The sequence below is a fragment of the Ammospiza caudacuta genome, chromosome 18 (genome assembly GCF_027887145.1).
Source record: "Ammospiza caudacuta isolate bAmmCau1 chromosome 18, bAmmCau1.pri, whole genome shotgun sequence".
Taxonomy (NCBI): Eukaryota; Metazoa; Chordata; class Aves; order Passeriformes; family Passerellidae; genus Ammospiza; species Ammospiza caudacuta.
In genome coordinates this window covers 4,993,774-5,012,155 of record NC_080610.1, presented here as the reverse complement: position 1 = coordinate 5,012,155, position 18,382 = coordinate 4,993,774, and the positions used below count along the sequence as shown (strand labels likewise).

The 18,382-nt window shown below is 43.8% G+C and overlaps 1 protein-coding gene across 7 annotated transcripts in view; it reads right to left on the bottom strand.

Annotated features, from left to right (window-relative positions):
- Positions 1-18,382, bottom strand: part of PISD (phosphatidylserine decarboxylase) — a 21,240-nt gene extending 2,858 nt beyond the window's left edge. Inside the window, exons 1-8 of one of the 7 annotated variants that reach the window (XM_058816403.1) lie at positions 18,318-18,382; positions 14,410-14,585; positions 6,144-6,559; positions 4,388-4,553; positions 2,197-2,433; positions 1,935-2,073; positions 1,063-1,209; positions 193-353 (exon numbers count right to left, since the gene is read on the bottom strand). In XM_058816403.1, the coding sequence (XP_058672386.1) occupies positions 193-353; positions 1,063-1,209; positions 1,935-2,073; positions 2,197-2,433; positions 4,388-4,553; positions 6,144-6,340 (1,047 nt within the window). In that variant the 5' untranslated portion in view covers positions 6,341-6,559; positions 14,410-14,585; positions 18,318-18,382. Of the gene's footprint in view, positions 1-192; positions 354-1,062; positions 1,210-1,934; positions 2,074-2,196; positions 2,434-4,387; positions 4,554-6,143; positions 8,905-10,632; positions 10,731-10,851; positions 10,906-14,409; positions 14,586-18,317 lie in introns of those variants that run through there. The other 6 variants (XM_058816407.1, XM_058816402.1, XM_058816406.1 and 3 more) reach the window with 6 other exon arrangements.

Sequence of the window (18,382 nt, the reverse complement as noted above, 5' to 3'; positions counted from 1 at the left end):
TCACAGTTCAAAGGTGCAATAGGAATATTTTTTAAATTGTCTATATTGGAGACAACACTGTTTAAATCAGTCTTAGAGTGTCAGTACTGTGAAACACCCTAATTTCAGGGTAATAATTTTTCTTGTTAAATTATGTTATGCTACATCAACCTCAGCCATTAACAAAAAGGTGCCTGCTATGATCCTGCTCACCTGGTCAAAGTAGATGCGGATGGAGCCCACGTTTGTTGCTCCTACAGCTGTTAGTGAGAAGAAGCCATGTTTCCAGTCACCTGTAAGGACAACCCGTTCATTGTGGCAGAACAGCTCCTTGATCCAGCGAGCTACTCCAGGATTGACAGACATCAGAGAGCCTGAAGAAATGAGAAAATATTCAGGTTAGGTTGTCTGGTTTGTAGTGATACTGTAATGCCACTCAGATGGTGTTTTCAGTGTAACTGGAGCTGATCCAGTAAACAGCTCTGTCAGTTATTTGTAGGAAGAGAGGCAAGTGCCAGGCAGAGCAAATGAAAGAGAAGTCTGTGCTGAAAACAAAGGGGTCACAGAAGGATGTGTGTGGTGGGTCAGTCTCTTTCTCGTGGTGTTTGAAACCAAATCCAAATACTTAGGATTTTGCTAGATACCAAGAAGTAAAATATTCTTATCTGCAAGAACATCTGATCCCAGCTCCAGGAGTGTAACTGTTCAGTTGCATTTTCTTTGCCAAGCACAAGCAGAGATCATCCTTTAGGCTACTGTTTGGTGTGCCTGCAGAACTTTCTATATTTCAGGTGCAAACTGAATAAACAGTGTTTGGGAACAAATCAGCTCAGCTTGAATCAAGGGGTACTTCAAACAAACAGTTGGAATACAATATTACTGTTTTCACTATTTTTATGTGATTTGCTCTGGTAAACTCTACAGCTGCAAAACTCATTACTGTTTGAGACAATTCACTTTTCTACCATTGTCTATCATATTACTGTCCAACTTCTGCACTGGTGTGTCTCATTGTGCAGAGGCCCATAGCAGTGCTTCCCTCCATGGCTGCTCTGCAGCTGTTTCCTAGGAACAGAAACCAACCTGGGAAGTGCCGTCGGTGTGACACCGTCCAGTCTGTGGGCGAGTGGAAGCAGTGATAATCCCCTGGTGCAAGGTAAATTACACAGTGGTAGAGCTCATTCCCCTCCTTTGTGACCAGTTGTTTCTGAAAAGAGTTACCAGGTGGGGCTGCAGAAAAAGCAGGGAAAGGAAGGGGTTAAAGATATTCCTCCTGAAGTCATCTACCTTAGCCAGGCAGTCTGTGTTAGAGCCAGTGCAATAGCAGATGATTAAATGCAGCTCATGTAGATTGGTGAGACTACAAAAACATAGCTTTCATGCAGAAATCCAATATTTCCAAATGTTCCTTTCCCTTTACAAGAAAATTAGATCCTGGATTGTTTCAATCACAGTGAAAAATTTCCTTTTGGAGTTTGCCCTTCCATAAGCAAAACAGCAGAACTGAAATCCAGTACAACAGAATTTTTACTAAAGCTATCCTTTAAGAACAGAATTTGTGAAGAGTCCTCTTAAGTCATCAGACAGGAAGTGCTTGAGCATGGATCTTGTTAAGAATCCAGGTTTTGCTAGCCAGTGCTTTTGCCCATTTCAGTGTGACTGCAGGAGTGCTGCAGCTATGGTGTAGCAACAGATCTTGGAGTCAAGTGTAGGAACCAAGCACCAAGCAACTCAGTTCAGATAATCAGAATGAGCCAGGCATGACTGCATAAAGCCACTGGTGAGAAAGAACTAGAACAGTGACATGGTTACCCACAAATTAAACAAACCAAAAATCAGACCTGCTTTTGTTCCTGACAATGCAAGAAAATGTTACATTTTTTCATCTCTCTTATGATTTCTGAGAACACTGAAAGGGCACAGCAGAATAAATGCAGAACTGACACAGAACTTACCCTGGCTAAAATGCATTTCCTCTGTGGAGATGCGAGGTCCTAAGAAAGATTCCAGAGAATAAGTAACCCCTTTTACTTGCTCCACTTCACAATTTTTTACCTGTCCGAAATTAAGGATCTTTCCATCAGAGGGACTAATCTACAGCAAAGAGAAAAAAGGAACCAGTCAGCAGTTCATTAAGTCCTCATGAAGCAGTGCCATTCCTCTGGGGGCTGAGGGAAGTGGCAGTGCAGGGTGAAGCCCTCCCTCCCTTTCACTCACCACGCTGTGCACGCAGCACACCGGCCGCGCCTGCGGTTTCAGCTTCCTGCGGAAGAACTCGCTGAGGTTCCTGTAGTGGTGCAGATCCTCCACAGCTGCCTCCTTCATGTTCACCCCAAAGGTCCAGATGTACAGGCTGTACACCGGCTTCCTCAGCCACGTGGGCAGCTCCACCTGGTTCAGGCGGCCCCAGGCTCGCGAGAGAAGCCGCGTGGGGACCGACTTGTACAGGGCAACCTGAGGGGACAATGGCAGCAGGTCAGTGCTCTGCCCACTGATGGCTTCCTTACTTCTGTCACAGGAAGGATCAGGCTGTTCTGCAAACCCCTCCCTTGAATTCATGTAGCCTTTAAGGCAGCAAAAAATTTACACTGCACTTCATCGTCATTCCCTCCATTCTGGTGAGATCAGACAAGAGACAGGATGAAACTTTATATAACTTTAAAGTGAAGCCAGAATTTCCACTCCTTTGCAGGCTGAAGCTCCACACTGAAGTTACTGCAAACTGTCCAATGCGAGGCTTACAGAAGAAAGAGATATTGCACATATTATAGCAGAACGCTCATCAGAAAGGCTTAACATTACCAATGTATAAATTTTTGTGAATAACTAAATGAAAATTGACTGGAAAATAACTTCTCAGTGTTGGATGACATGTTCCCCAGACTGAGGGTGCTTCCCACACCCAGTACTGTGTGTTGTATGCTCTAATGAGTATACAAGTACCATCAAAGAAATATACCCACTGGATGCAGCTACACAGGTATAAACTTATACCAGCCTTACTCCTTCTCTTGCAACAATGGGAGCTGCTAATTGCAAGAATATTAAATGCCTTTATTTCTGTAGAAATACACCATTGGACTTGCACCAAAAGCCAAGTCTTAGCAAGAAAAACAAATGAAACAAAGTTGGCAAGAGGTATCTGCTGTTGATGGAGGTGGAGAGATGACAACATCTTTCTGTTGATAATTCCAGCAGACAGCTCTTCTGGGGTTTGTGGTGCTTGCTGTCAGCCAGGAAGCTCACATGGCTATGATGTAACTGGGGGAAGCTGGGGAATATGGACCAAGGGAACTGAACACTCTGAAACCAGTTTTGCAAAGGAAGTGGTGATCTGCTGACTGCTGTTTTTGAACAGCTACATTCAACTTGCAGCTAAACCTTGGGATTTTTCTTAGTGAGAGTCATTTGTTCTCAATCATATCCTTCATGATTAAGTCTTGCAAAACTCAGCCATAAACACAAGCAGAAGTATGCACTGGCTCCATCATACCAAATACAACAAATTAAGATTTCACTTACAAATCACCATCCTGTGTACATACAGGGATATTTCAGAAAGGAAGTACCAACCTAATCTTACTCAGATAAAACCATCTAAATGAAGAGTGGTTTAGGTTATATAAGCTGAAATACTGAAGAAAAAAAAGTTGCCATTTTATTTGACATGCCCTGTACTGTATTCATTTCTAAAAGCTGTTTTCCACCAACATCAAAAATGTACATACACCTATAAAATCACACCAATTGTCATAAGCAGTATTTCCTAGCAGCCCCTTCTCTTCAATGGAGCCTGGTTTTCAAGCTGATGGGATCAGACAGAACAGATGTTCAATTAAATAGGCTTAAGAATGGCAATTTTGTTCCTGTTTGCAATCAAAATACTTACTTGGTTGTTGGATTCTGAAATTGCATGATTGTGGGGAGAATTACTACGAGCAAGGCATCCCATACCCCGGTCTCAACAGTGACAGAGCAGAGATTTGTGTATCATTTGGACATGCTGGACTACAAATGCTCCATGAACTTGAGGAACAAACCCTCTTGGTGCGCAAATAACAAGAGACCATTTCAACAGGACCAGGAAAAGGAACTTGCCAAAAGGTTTGGTCTTCCTTGTCCTAGCCCTGATACTGTGATGTGACTGAATTCCTTCAGAAGTTTCTGTTAACTTTCCCTGACTACTAGAGGACAAAGTAATTCTCTGCTCCTTAACAAGTCACTTGTCTGTGAGGCAATTGATCAACACAACCACAGTGAAAACTAAACAGAAGCACGAATTGCAGCTCTGCTTTCACAGCAGTGATCAGCAGGCTGCCCTGCATGCAGCAGCTCTCCCCCCAGCTGCTGCCAGCTCCAGGACACAGCTCCCAGATATGGCACATGAGAGAGAGCTGCTCACACTTACCCTGCTCATAGGCCTCCATCCCACTCTGGTCAAGGGTTTAAGAGCACCGAAAGGCAGAAGGTAATAGAGAATAGTCAGAGGCCAAGAACGGAGTTTCAGAGCAGGCCTAGACATACAGCTCAGCTGGCCCAACCTTCGCCTCAGGGCCAGCTGGGGGAATTGCAACCTGAAAGATTACATACACAACATCAGAGGGTCAGGCATCTCAGCTGCAGAGCCACCAGCTTCCGACAGCTGGGTCAGTTATTCCTGCTAAATGTTTCTTAATCTTTCATACTACAAGTCTTTACTCCTTTATTTTGACTGGTTCTTCCCCTTCCCAAAATAGAACAGTTTATCTAAAAAGTCCAGATAATGGTGTTCACCCTCATAGGTCACGTTTTATGAATGACACCCTCAAAAATTAAAGGTAAGACCAGTTTCCAGGTCTTACAGCCTTCACTGAGTATCCTGGTTCTGAATAGGGAACATGTGGACAAAGCCAATATTTCTACTACTGCACAACAATCTAGTCTCCGTAGCCCAATAATCAACTCCCCTCATAATCAGCTGCATCTCTGATTTTTTTTTGTTACATGGGTGTCCTGACTGAGAGAGACCTCATTTTGCACAAATATCATGGGGAGAAGTTGACCTAACTCTCACAGGGAAAAGCTGCTCAGCTTCTTAGCAGAGGACAGACTTTAGGGGCCTCAGTTCAGATCCTTGCAGGAGGTCTGGATGCAAAACCCTTCAGGTCCCCATTTATTCTTTGGCTTCTACTCATGAAAAAACCACTGGCATTTCCAAGGTCACATTATCAAATGGAAATCTGTCTACCTGAGGGCAAACTATTGACTATGACTGACTGAACTCCTGGCTAGGCGACTGTTCTGCAAGCAGGACACAGCGACGTGCGCACACAAACCGAAGTGGCACAGTCTGGCCGCTCCCAACAGCTCACTCTCTCAAGGGATCCTGTGACATGAAAGAGAAACTACAAAATATTGCATATGTCTTTCCAAGATGGAAAGAAGCCAAGAATTTAAAAGGAAGTTTTCTTGTCAACTCGTTCTTTTCAAAACTTGGATCAGAATTAAAATATCAGGCAGGTATAACTGTCACCATTTTGGGATGCAAGATGGTGCTTTTGGCTCAGAGATGTTTTTTTCTGCATTGAACACAACTTCTTTCCCCTGAAGAACTAATAAATAGAGAATGATCTGTGCATCTTAATGCAACAGGGAAAAAGAACCCGGGGCAGAAGTGCTGTCTTAGCAGAGTTAATGCAGGATTCTCAGCAGGAGGTAGGACTGACTCGCCATGGCAATAGGAAGGGACACTTCACATTCTCCCTCCCATCCTCACCACCCAGCAGGGCTGGCGGGCCAGGAGCCGGGTTGGGTCCCGTTCTCCCCCTCCTGCTGCTCTCCCCCCCTTCACTGCAGTCGCTCCTGGACCAATCCCTGCAGAGCTGCATCGCGTTGGAGCCCTCGGGCTTCTCACTGCCTTGGCCTGGTTTCAGAGCGGCCCCTCAACTAATTTTTCCATTCTCCTAGTGATAGAGAGTAGAAGGGAAAGGAATGAAAGCTTCCCCATTCACCTTGTCATGGAACAGCATGCCCTTCTCTGCCAATACAATGTATAAGGAGCTTTATAGTAATTAGGCCAAACAAAAGCTTCGCAGATGGCTCCCGTTCCTTCTGCCCAGAAACCCTCCCAGCCTCCCTCCCGCCTCAGTCACCACTCCTGCAAAGCAGAAAATACTGAACAGTACCTGAAACGAGTTCTCCTACTTGGTGTCCCACCAGCAGAGCCAGCTGGGCCTGGACTCTCCAGCTGTGGGTGCTGGTCCCCGGCACAGCTGCTGCTGCCGCCGTTCCCTGAACGCAGCCTCCGGACATGAATTTTAACTTTGCGGAGGTTGTAGCAAGAGGGTGGAGGGTTAGATAAAGCTTTGTAGCATCTCACCATTTCCCTGTGTGCAGCTCTGGTCCCTGCAGGGTGTTTGACTGACACATCGTCAGGGTGATGGCTGTTGCAAGGCTCAGTCTTTTTTCCTCTACCTCTCTTTCCTTTGCTTGCTCCGGTATAGGAGAGAGGACTCGGCGTCACAGTTCCTAAATCCCCCGCTGGTTTGGCTCTGGATTCCCTCTCTGTTTCCCACTTGAATCTCTGCTACGAGAGTTGCAGCTATTGCAAACAAACAGGCATTGTGTCATATTTCAACATCCCGCTACAAAGCCGACTCTGCACATGATAAAAATGAGCTGTCCATATGAGCAGTCCTTGCTTCTTGCTAGTCCGGGTGGCCATTGAAGCCCAACTCCCCAAAAAACACCCTGCAGTCTGTCCCACGCTGCTGGGCAGCAGTGCTCTAGTGAGAGAAGCAGCCAGCTGGCCTGGCACAGCTCATCCCAGCACCAGCCTGAATGCAAGGCTGGGAGGAGGAGTGGGGCGGAGAAGAGGAGGAGGAGGAGGAGGAGATAACTCCCAGCTTTAATTCTGCAGTGCAGCAGCTGCTGCTAAGAGTTCTGGACTCTTGGGCACCAAAAATCCTTTCCTGCTCTTAGTGTCCAGCTTGTAAAGAACAAAACAGAACAGAAAGGAATGTCTTTCTATTTTACAACTCTTGCCAGACACAAACATCCATCTGCGGAAATCTGCTTCCATCTAAAAACACTCCGTTAAGGGAACAGGTAATGGACATTCTTCTACAAATAACCAGATACATACAAAAAAAGCCAGTTTTAGGGCCAGCTTGATAACTGGGTATAAAAGAAGTGTTATGAGTCTATTATGTGACTTTCAGTACTGTCACAGTTTTTGTGTCCAGTAGAACTAAAATACAAAACATAGGAAACTGTTTGGTAGCTGGTTTGATTTTTAAAGACCAAAGGCTGCACTGTTTCTATCTAAGCATTCTAAATATACAGAGACATTTCCCTCTTTAATCCTACAAAACACACCTCAAACATAGATTTTCTGAATCTCCTGTGACTGGGTTTGGATTGTTAAGGGAGTCCTGCTTCAAAAAGTGAAGTCAGATAGCTACATCTCACCTCAAGATTAAACCAAATACTCAGAACGATTGCAGGGCTGACTCTCTCGTGGTTCCATTTCACTTCTGCTTTCTGCTAAAGCTGGGTTGAAAACAAATTAAAAAAAACCCTCCTTGCTTCCAGAGCTTTCTAAGCACTGTGAAAACTCTCTGGCTGACAGAGTAGATGAAAAAGAGCACTGTTGCTCTGACTGAGGGAAAGGCTTGTATTGTAATAGGGATAATGCAGGAGGAGTGGGAGGACCAGCAGGAAAAGCTAGAATTAACTAGCAAATGGCATCCCAGTGAGGCCTCAAAAGGAAAATATTCAAGCAGTAATTGTGTATTTTGATTGGCCTTCAACTCCAAATATTACAGATACTCCCTAGACACACCTCTGCAGATCCTGCATTAGAATATTTTTCTCGGGTAGAAAATTTCTATATGGTATTCTGTGTGTCAGGAAGATCCAAGACCTGTGTGCATGTTGTTCAAGCTGAATTTTAACAACTGCAAATTAAAAAAGAAACCCAGCTACCTGAAAGATGGGAAATTTAAGATCAGTGAAAGCACTCAAAACATACTCCTTCCTCCCTGAGCCTTGTGCCAACTCTTTTTGTTTTCCTATTTAAAATATCATTTAGTCTTTCTCTGGCTGGCACAAGAAACTCCTACACAACAAAAACGATGCCATCTGTATAGTAAAATGCTGAAAGCAGTTAGCCAAAATCCTATCAAAATTCAAAGAAAAGCAACAAGGAGCACAGGGGAGCTACTTTGGGAACATCAGAAATTAGTAAATACTTAAACAGCAACAAGCTAAATCGACAACACTGTTTCAAAAGAAACTTCATCTGACCAAGACAGAATTATTTTTCACACTGAACACATGTGTTCACAGAACTGTAGGGAGGGAATTCGTTTGGAGCTGGGCAGGAGCAGCAGAACACACAGTCCAGCAGCTCCTGCAGCCAGGGTGGAACCCTGCTCCCCATCCCTCCTCTTGTGCAACCTTCACCCTTGCAGAGAGAGAGCAAACACATCTTATCACATCTACTTCAGTGCTCTTCCCTTCAGGATAAGGGAGGTAACCCACAAGCTCTTCCAGTAAAATCCAATTTTACCCCTCAAAACACTTTTAAGGAATTATTGTATTCTCAGCTGAGTAACCATGATTCTATGGAAGCATGTACCCAGATAAACAGCTGATCTGCTCCCTAAAACAACCTAGACCCTGAAATGTTCTACAGCCTGATGAAGGGGGTAGTACCACCCTTCAGTCCAAAAAATGTGGGGCAAGTGAGATTCCTCTCCAGGAAGGGAAAAACATGGGTGTTACAAGATTTTTTTCTCCACCTCTTAAAAAAACTGTGTGCAGCCAAGAAAGAAGTTTCTCTGAAGTTCTGTTCTGCTCCCCTCATGACATTCACCAGGATGCCAATACCTGAGTCCTGCTGAGGTGCTGACATGCCTGCTGTGGCTGCCCCAGAAGTAACATGCAGTTCCTACAGTGTAATGAGGCTGAAATGAAAAATCCATCCTGAATTTACCTGCTTTCCATGGGGAAAGGAACAAGAACTGCTCATCAGACAGCTCATGAGAGAGGAACTCATGTAATGGCATCTCAACAGCTGGACCTCTTGGGATGCAGGCAGTGCCCACAGCCTGTGTCAGCTTAGACAAAAGTCTTTAAAATGTTTGGTTTGTAGGGGTTGCAGACCATTCCCAAACTCCCTCACCTGTTGAACTCACCCAGAATCCACTCTGGGCTAATAAAGCAGCAGTTAGCAGCAGGTATGAATCCATAGAGAATTATCTCATAGAGAACTGCTAATCTGCCAGCTATGCCACAGCTTCTACTCTGTCAGCTCAAATAAGCATCAAATCCAGTGACCTCTTTTAATTACTTGTCAAATAGTGAACTACTCAAATCCTTCTCTCAAGTTTTAAAAAGACACAGCAAGGCAGTTGCAAGTAAGACTAATGTGCAACTGAACTGCAAACCTGCAGCCTCGGTTTTAAACCGTAAGCATGAATCATTAGGCTTGGAATGTGCTGGTCAGTGCTCAAAGCCCTCTGGTCAAACTTTCTACTTTTGGTCACAAAACTACTGTTTAAAAAATGCACTGAACGCATCCCAGTGCTGTACTCGAGTGCCAGCAAAAACTACGGTCTTGCACTCAGGGGCGAGGTACTGGGTGCCCGTTGGTAAATTCCCGTTCCTTTCCCAGCAGTCACTGTTTGATATCACAGTGATATTAATATCTCATCCCTGCTCCCACCCAACCTTCTCGGCAGGCGGCCCGGCAGGACAAACACTGGATACTCCACACCCAGGCAGGACTCCCGGACTAGGAGAGCACAACAGAACCGCCGGTGCCGCGGCAAACCTGAGCGCCGCCTGAGCGTCTGCCAGGGCCGCGGGATCGCCGGGCAGCGCCCTCGGGAGCTCTCCGGGAGTTTTCCAACGGGGCCGCTCGCGATTGACCAGCGCTGCCTAATGAAATGTATCGTGCTCGGCTGCATCTACCCGCACTGTCTGAAATGCTTTACTTCTCATTTTAAAAAGCCTTTCTATACATTTTCTCTTCGTGTATTAGGAAAAACCTTTTTATTGCTTTCCTGTAACTTTACAATGCTGTTTCAGTTATTTTATATAAATATAAATGTTACTTCTTCAGGAAGAAAAAGAAGTATTTAAGGATAGCCTAACTGGACGACTGGGTTCTGAATTCTGTGCAAAAAGCCTGTTATACAGTCTCAAAGATTTTCTGTGAAGCAAGGACACAAAGCTTTATTTATTTACAAAGTGACGTGAAATTTGATGGCACCCTTTTAATACTTTGTAGTAGTAATTTCCAATTAACGGTTTAGAACAACACCCCCTCCTATCGACCCATTATTTTAGTTTGAGATATCAGTAAAGCAAACTCTCAGCTCCAGAAAGGGTCTCTAAAGGAAGCAGAAGCCGCGTTACATCCTCCCCACAGAGCAGCACCCGGCGGAAGCTGCGCAAAAGCCCCGGCGGCTCCTCGGCCCCCCGTCCGCCCCGCGGGACTCTGGACTCCGGTAAGGCTGGTCCAGCAGACTCATTCTGCTTAAATATACTCAGAGATTACTCATGAGTCGACTTTGGAACATCACCTGGAACTTCCAGCAAGCCAGAGTGAATCACCCCTTGGCCGCCAGCCCTCGCACATCTGCCCTGCGGTCCGATAGCCCTTACCTGATGCCCAGGGAAGTCTCCTTCGTGCCGGCTTTCCGCCTTCAATCGCCAAAACGACACCGACCCTTCCTTTCAAAGCAGTTTTCAGACACGTGAACAAAGCTCAGCGCACCCCCCACCCACGGCAGCGCAGCCATCCCGCCCCTGGGGCCCCTTCTCGGGGCAGGGGAACGGAGGGGCCGCGGCCGCAGCCTCCGCTCCGCTCCGTTCCGTTCCTACCTCCCGCCGCCGGCAGCCGCTCCCTGCCCCGCTCCGCTCCGCTCGCTCCGGGCGGTGCCGGCCCGGGCCGGCCTTAAGGAACCCCGCGGGCCCACGGCCCTGCCCCGCCCCGGCTCCAGCCACTGGCGCCGCTCGGCAGCTCCTTCCCTTGGAGGCGGGGCCAGGGCAGCACAAACGCAAAGGAAGAGAGCGGAGGGCTCCGCATCACGGGCTGCCCCACGAGGGTCAGGCACTCCTGCGGGCCAGCGCTTTGGCCCGGACAACGCGGAAAGAGACTTGTCGGGGATCAAGGCACCGATGCGGATTCTGTGCCTTGCACAGCTTCCCACCGCGTCTCCGGGTGCGGGAACGCAATCCCACACAGGCACTGGCAGCCAAAGCACCAAAGCGTGCTCCAGTCTCACAAACTGCTTCCGAAAAGCTCAGCTAAAGTGCTCCATAAGCTCAGCAAGGCGCTCAGGAAGATGCACAGGAAGTTGCACGAGACAGAACAGACTCATCTAGTCAAAAATTCTTCCCACTGTTTAGATTTTAAAAAAACCCACAAACCCAAACTGGTTTTATTTGGTTCCATTTGCCAAGACAACCGAGAAAAACATCTACACCAGTGCAGCCTTTACACAATCTGATGCTGTTGAAATGTCACTCGTTTTAATATTTTCTGAACATCTTTCTTGCATACTTTGAACCACTTTACGAAGATTTTTTTTTATAATTGCATAGATGCTTCAATAAAACTCCAAGCATCAGAATCTGGGAGCAAGAATGAGGAATAAGAAACCAACTGGAGATTATATTTCTTCTGAAGTAGAATTTAAAAAAAATAAAATCATATATTCTTTCATTATTAGCTCTTTCCTGAACTTGAAACACACCTCTTACCATAATACTAAATGTCTCCTCTGGGCCAAGAAAAGCACCTTCTGTATTGTACTGCCATATGAGCTCCAGTATCCTCTGTTACATAAATACAAGCACTTCCTGCCATCAGTAGGAAAGACTGTTGTTCTTAATTCTGAGAATCCAGATCCTAAACCTATGCTCAAACACTTTCCTGGTGAATTAAGTTGTTTTTAAAACAACAATAAGCTGCAGTTTTAACACTGCAGCTCACTTCCAGAGACATTTACTGTGCTTTCCTGGCACATGTCGCTCCAATAAACACTGCTTTTTCCTTACACAGAACAGAACAAACTACAGGAGGAAAGGACACTCTCAAAGTTCCACTCTCAAAACTCTGGTTCATCTGCTCACTGTGTTCCTCCAAACCCCCACTCTGGCCAAGCTTTCCCACAGTAATTATTGGATCCTGTATCAACAGTGCCCTGCTGCCCAGGTAAGAAGAAGCAAAGTGCCCCTAGTTAGCATATGAATGGCATGCCATGCATGGCAGATCCCAGCCAGGAAATGTTCTGTGACAGCAAAGATTTGGAACAATAAGCTTCCATCCATCTGATAAACATCTACCTGTCTGCCTCCAAGCCCTCTGCTTTACCTCATCTAATTAAATGAAAGCTGATCCCCACTGGTTTCACAGTAGGAGACACTAAGGCGTTAATCAGCTCAAGCTATTAGCGACAGAATGTCTCTAAGAAAATGACACAAAGAAAAGATCTGTGCTAAAGAAACAGTAGTTCTGTCTTTCCCTGTGGAGAAACTTAAGGAACACTTGACTTGCACCAGATTAATTTCTGCCCCATCCTTTTATGAAGCTCAAGCAAAACAAAACCACACAAGTGTACTGACTGTAATTGAGTCAAAAATGCTGCACACCTCAGTGAGGCTCCCAGCAGGTACTTCTGCCACAGGGGAGCTCCCCTGCCAGCTCAGCAGGGTTAATACCTTTAATATCTGTCTTCTCAGAAGCAGGGCAATGTGCCTCACACAGAGCTGGCAGGTGGAAGAGGGTCCACATCCCCCTGTGGAATCAGCACTTCAGAGCTGCAGGCTCGGCAGTGAGGGCACATGCACCAGCTCCTTGTTCTGCATTACTCGTTCAAAGCCCATTCAATCACACTTGGTCTCTCTCTGCCTATGTAAATGGGCTTTCTCTCCCTTATTCTGCCCTAAAAACAAGACAACACCCCCCTTCCACACCCCTTAGCATGAGCCCAGTGATGCAAAAACCCAAAACAATGGAAAATGATAGGTCAGCAAAAAATCCCACTTCACTCTACAATAAAAAGGAACAATGCAGCTCTTATTTTTCTTGAATCCTTCATTGTTTGGGATATTTCTTGCAACGTCTGACCATAGTTTCTCTTTTTCCTCATAACTATTGAGCTTCCTTTCCCTCCCACAGAATTCAAACACATCAGGAAGGACTGGGATGTCTTGTTAGTGTCTCCTACTGGGGTCTGCTGCATCTGGGGCCCTGCTTATCAGTTTGAAATTCTTTGTGTGTTTCCCCACTGTAAAAACCAAATCCTTTAAAGCTGTTTCATCAAAAGCAACATTCTCAGCTTCACCAAATAATAACAAATCAGCATATCAGTACAATGAAAGAAGGCAAATGCAATAAGAGAATTACCCAATTTCATACCAAAAAGTATGAACAATAACAAAAGAATATTCGTTTTCAAGCATCAAAATTGAATTGACATTGCCATGTTAAATAAATCCTCTGTGGACACTTACCAGTTCTTTTTTTTAATCAGAACCCATTTGAAACAAACTTCAGCATGATAAGAATATACAGGAGACAGATTTACAGAAAGATTCCTGAGGAGCTATCACAGGCTAAGCTGCTAGCATCTGGACTGTCTGGATCATATCTGGTTTTGGTCACTACTGAAATTTAGGGATTCCAGCCTAGTCTCCCACAGGCATGTGGCCAAATCACTCACACACCAGCAGTGTGCTCAGGAATGCAAAGAAACTGCAGTGCCAGAGGTCACACTGAAGCATCTCCTACACAACCTTACAATCCTAGAATCTTTAACTCCTTGCCTTCAGAAGTGACACTGAAGCAGGCACTCATGTGGCTGTTTGGAAGAACACCACATGTATTTTAAACTGTCCAACATGGAGTTGAACAATATACTTAATACTTCAAAGGCAATACAGTAGCTACAGGAAGCCATGAAGTATTTACTTCAATGCTGCAATGGGTGTTTGACCTATGAACACCATACACACCACCTGCAATTCCACAATCATTTCTCAACTCCTTGGAATCCAAAAGGAAAAGGCAAAAATCCCTCTGGATCAAGAGGAATTACAGACCTAAGTGAAAAAAAAAACCTATGAAAAAAAGGTCTTGCTGTATATTCATTCAAGAAACAAGTAAATTTTTATTAACCAGGCATTCATTCCATCTCAGCTTTCTTGTAAAGCACATATGGTGTCAGCCACACTAAAAGATGGAGGAGTTGCTGGCAGTTGCTAATGTATCATGGCTTCAGCCAAATGAGTTATTGAAGTGACAGAAACTTTAGTTCCATGAGCTGTCAAGAACACGTTGTCAACAGAGGCAAATTCAAGACTCATGTGTTGAAATGGAAGCAAAGGAACTTTGCATCAAATGTGGCAGAAGTAAAATTGCCCCAATTTTCTTACCTCCCATTCACTTGCAAGCTTCACAGGCACCTCTATGCCCCTCTTCTCCAGCTGTTGCAACTTGTAATCCTCATATTTTCTGTATCCTGCATATCCTCCACCTGTAGCTACGAGAACGTGGAAGGGCCGCAGGCGGAAGACTTGGCGCACTGCAGCAGTGTGAAGCTTCTTCCTGTCTGTAACAAAAAATCCCAGACTTCAGGAAAGAGAACAGCTACACAGGAAAGAGAAAGCAACCCTGTGCAGTGAGGGATATGAGCTGGGGTGATGAAAATGTGATTAGAAAATAAATCTGTCACAGAAGGTATGTACAGATGCTCCTGAGTATTCCAGTTATTGCAGTTTACCAAGTTACTGTAACTCAACTGACCAACACTAATTGGTCATCTGAGGTTTTAAGCTCATCCCTGTCCCTGCCACCCCACATGCTTCCAACATTCTTCTCCCCAAAATATGTATAAACTGTGCTCCCTGAAAGCCCCATGGAGAAATACACAGAATTAGTGTCTGACAGCACTGTCGTTTCCAGCTGTGAGAACATTGGTAGTGTGTAGAATAATCATTTGCTGGGGAACAATTTGTACCACAGTGAAGCTTTGTGCTTCTCAGTCATTAAAGCTTTCACTACAGTTAGGGAATCCCCAGACTGCACAGCTAACTGGAAGAGGGAAGGAAATGATGACCTGTTTTAGAGTAGGTGGGTAACAGGAAAACAGGCCCATTTCTGCTGTAATACAGGTCACCACATGAAACAAAGAGATGTGTAGTATTAAATCTGGTTTTTACTGAGTAAACACCAAGCTCCTCCTGCCTAAGTCCAGCCTTGCAGTCACTGTGAGATACAAGGACACAGTGTGGTCACTAAGCAACAGACTGAGCATGGGGCAGGCACAGCTGTGGGAGTGTTTCCCTTCCAAAACCTTCAGAGAAAACAAGTCTGTCCAGGGCTCAGTCAGTATTAGACTGTGCTGCTCGTGTCTGTCTGCCAGCCAGTTGGAAGTTTTCAGTTCTACCTGACAGAAAATGCCCAGAACCAATTCTTGATTCCAATTGCTGTCATTCCCACAGCAATCATTAACTTGCATGCACCAGAATAAAACCAAATTAACTTTAACTTCCTCCATAGTCAGGCTTCTTAGGGTTTGACTACGAAAGGATGCATTAGCAACCAAAAGAATTCAGCCAACACCAACTCTATTTCTAGGCTCACACAGAGACAAAGCACAATTGTTTTGAAGTCTGGAAGGCTTTAATTCTAAGGAATTTAGTTGATTAAAAGCATTCAGCCATGATGGTGCAAAAAGATGCCAAATAAAAGTAATTCTTGTCCATATTTTGTTTTATCAAAATAATATTTCTTAATAATTTCTTTCCTACACTCATGATTTAAAAATATTGCTACATATCCCAAATGCACCATAAAACAAAACCAGCTTTGTTCTTTCTTTAAGAAAAAAAGTATTTTCTTTTCTGGGGGAGAAAAACAAGGCAGCAACTACAGTTCCAGTTAAGATTCTAAAAATTATTCTTTCCTAAGGAACAATGCTCATGGAAGGAGAGGGATAATTTGGAACAGCAGAATGTTTAAAAAGACAGACTTGCTTGAATTTACAAAGACTCTACAACCTTTCAAGTTTGTATCACTATTTCAACAGAAATGTCTGTACACAGACCAATGATACTCTTTAGCCCTAAAGCCTTTAACTCCCTTCCACCACATCTTTGGTTTTAAGTTAGCAAAGCAGCCCAGCTATTTCAGCAATTTCACAAATTCCCAAACCAAAATCCCTCAGCAAGAACAGCTTTTTCTGGTTTGGATCCAGAGAGAGGCAGTTTCTGTTTCAAGAGCATTGATTACACCCATGTGAACATTTCTCTTCCTGTAACAGTGACCAAACCATGGGGTGTTCCACAAGCCACAGCAAACACACTTTAAGTTGTTGATAAATGAAGAGTTGACTTTTCCCCATCTCCAGCATTAATGAAACAACACTTCTGTAACTGGTCTCCGAAACATTATCATTGCAAAGGCATCCAACATGCCACTGTCAAGCTTATTTGCCCTGACAAAATTCCACACCTTTCCCACACAAAGTGTACAAATTCTAAGACAAGAACAGGAGTTACTGACTCTGGCAACAGAGCCAGGTTTAGGCAGCTGGCACTGCTCAGATTTCAGCTGAACATTGTGTTCTCTAACGATGCTCCCTGGAAAGCACCACGAGAGTGTGTGGAGAGCTCATCCTTGGCACAAGAGCCACCAGAAACAAGTGCAGGGCAAGAGGAAAAAGATGCAAGACTGTCAATGTACTAATATAACATTTTTAGATACTACCCTAAATCAGAAGCCCTCACTGATAAAGCCAACCTCTTCCAGAATTCTCTTAAACACAGAGTATATCCAGCAAAGGAGAATAAAAATTAGTAACAGTTTCCTTCTCTGGAACAGGTGAAAAAGACACATTCCCTCAGAAAGGCTGGAAAATTCAGGATGAGAAAGGAAGCTGAATAATGGCAGGAGTGCTCTAGTTTATGCAGATAGATGCAGTAACATAAATGCTGCTCCATTACTCTGACCAAATTAAGAATTTCTTCCAGGACATGACACAAACACTTAGAGGAGGCCATTATAAGGGATAGAGATAAAATTAGAGAAGAGTTATCTTTCCTTGATATCCAAATCAGACTCTAAAATATCAATTAATTAGAAAATGTCAGGCTAAAACATTGAGTTGTTCAAAACTCAAAGCTAATTTTGACTAAAATGACTTTTTCTGCCTTGTGATCAACAACTTTGCATTATGTCTCAACTTGCAAATTTTTTTTCTGTAACGACTTTGATTTATAGACAACAAAGCCCTGCTGTTTTATTCATCTGTGTAAGCATATTTTTCAATAACAAAATATCCATATATGATATGCCAGACAAAGCACTTGGACAGGCCAGTTAACCCAAAGAAATGGTTTTGGAAAATGGGACCAATAGCTCAGCTGGCAAGGAAACAAAAATTGAAGACTATTATTTGTGACACTAATATATGGCAATGCACATGCTACAAGTTTATAAATATTCCTTAAAACCAAACAGTAATATTTGATCTTCACAGCATTACCCAGCTACAGAAACATCAAGTGCAAGTACCACTTTAACCAAGTCCTAAACATTTCATGTAAACCTACTCTGATTTCCTGATCTATTCAAATTACAACTACAGATTGAAACATAAAAGGATATTTATACCTTTTTATTCTTATAGGGCTGTTAAACTGCTGAAATCTCAATCTCTCTGACTTTTCAAGGTGAACACCTGGTAAGAGCAGCACTACAAAGCAGGTAATACATTTGAATATTATAAATATGCAGAAGTTTGATGTTGTCTTTCCCAGTCAGTCACTTCAGTAGGTGTGGAAAGTACACAAATTATTGCTCATCAAGTTCATTTAAGTGGGTTTTTTAAAATGTAAAAACACTGTCCTAACATGAACATGTCTTTCTGGTAAATTATATTGTGTTTTTAAAAAATAATTTTTGGACTCTAGACTCCTGAGAAAACTAACTAAAGTGCAGAAATTAATTAAAAAATAAACCTATGACTAATGGGTTTTAATTTGCTATGCAGGAATCATCTTCACTACAAAAAGTTTCAGATGCTTTTGCAAAGTTTGAAAGCAACAAACAACAACAGCTCATAATGAATCTTGTTAAAAAGGTAAATATACTTCTTTTACTATGTGGAAAACACAATTTGCAAGCTTGTGTCTAAGGAAATGCCATTAATTGGTATTTGATGCTGGACTCCCACTCCTTTCATTTAAAAAAATTACATTTTCCTATATGAGACCACAATTTGATTAACTGTGAGTGGCCTTGAGTTTGAAACCACTTGTAGCTACAACCCATCACTTACCACTGAAGAATGTCCTGGAAGGAGGCTGCTTCCACAGGACTCCAGCTCTAACACACAGGTTCCTC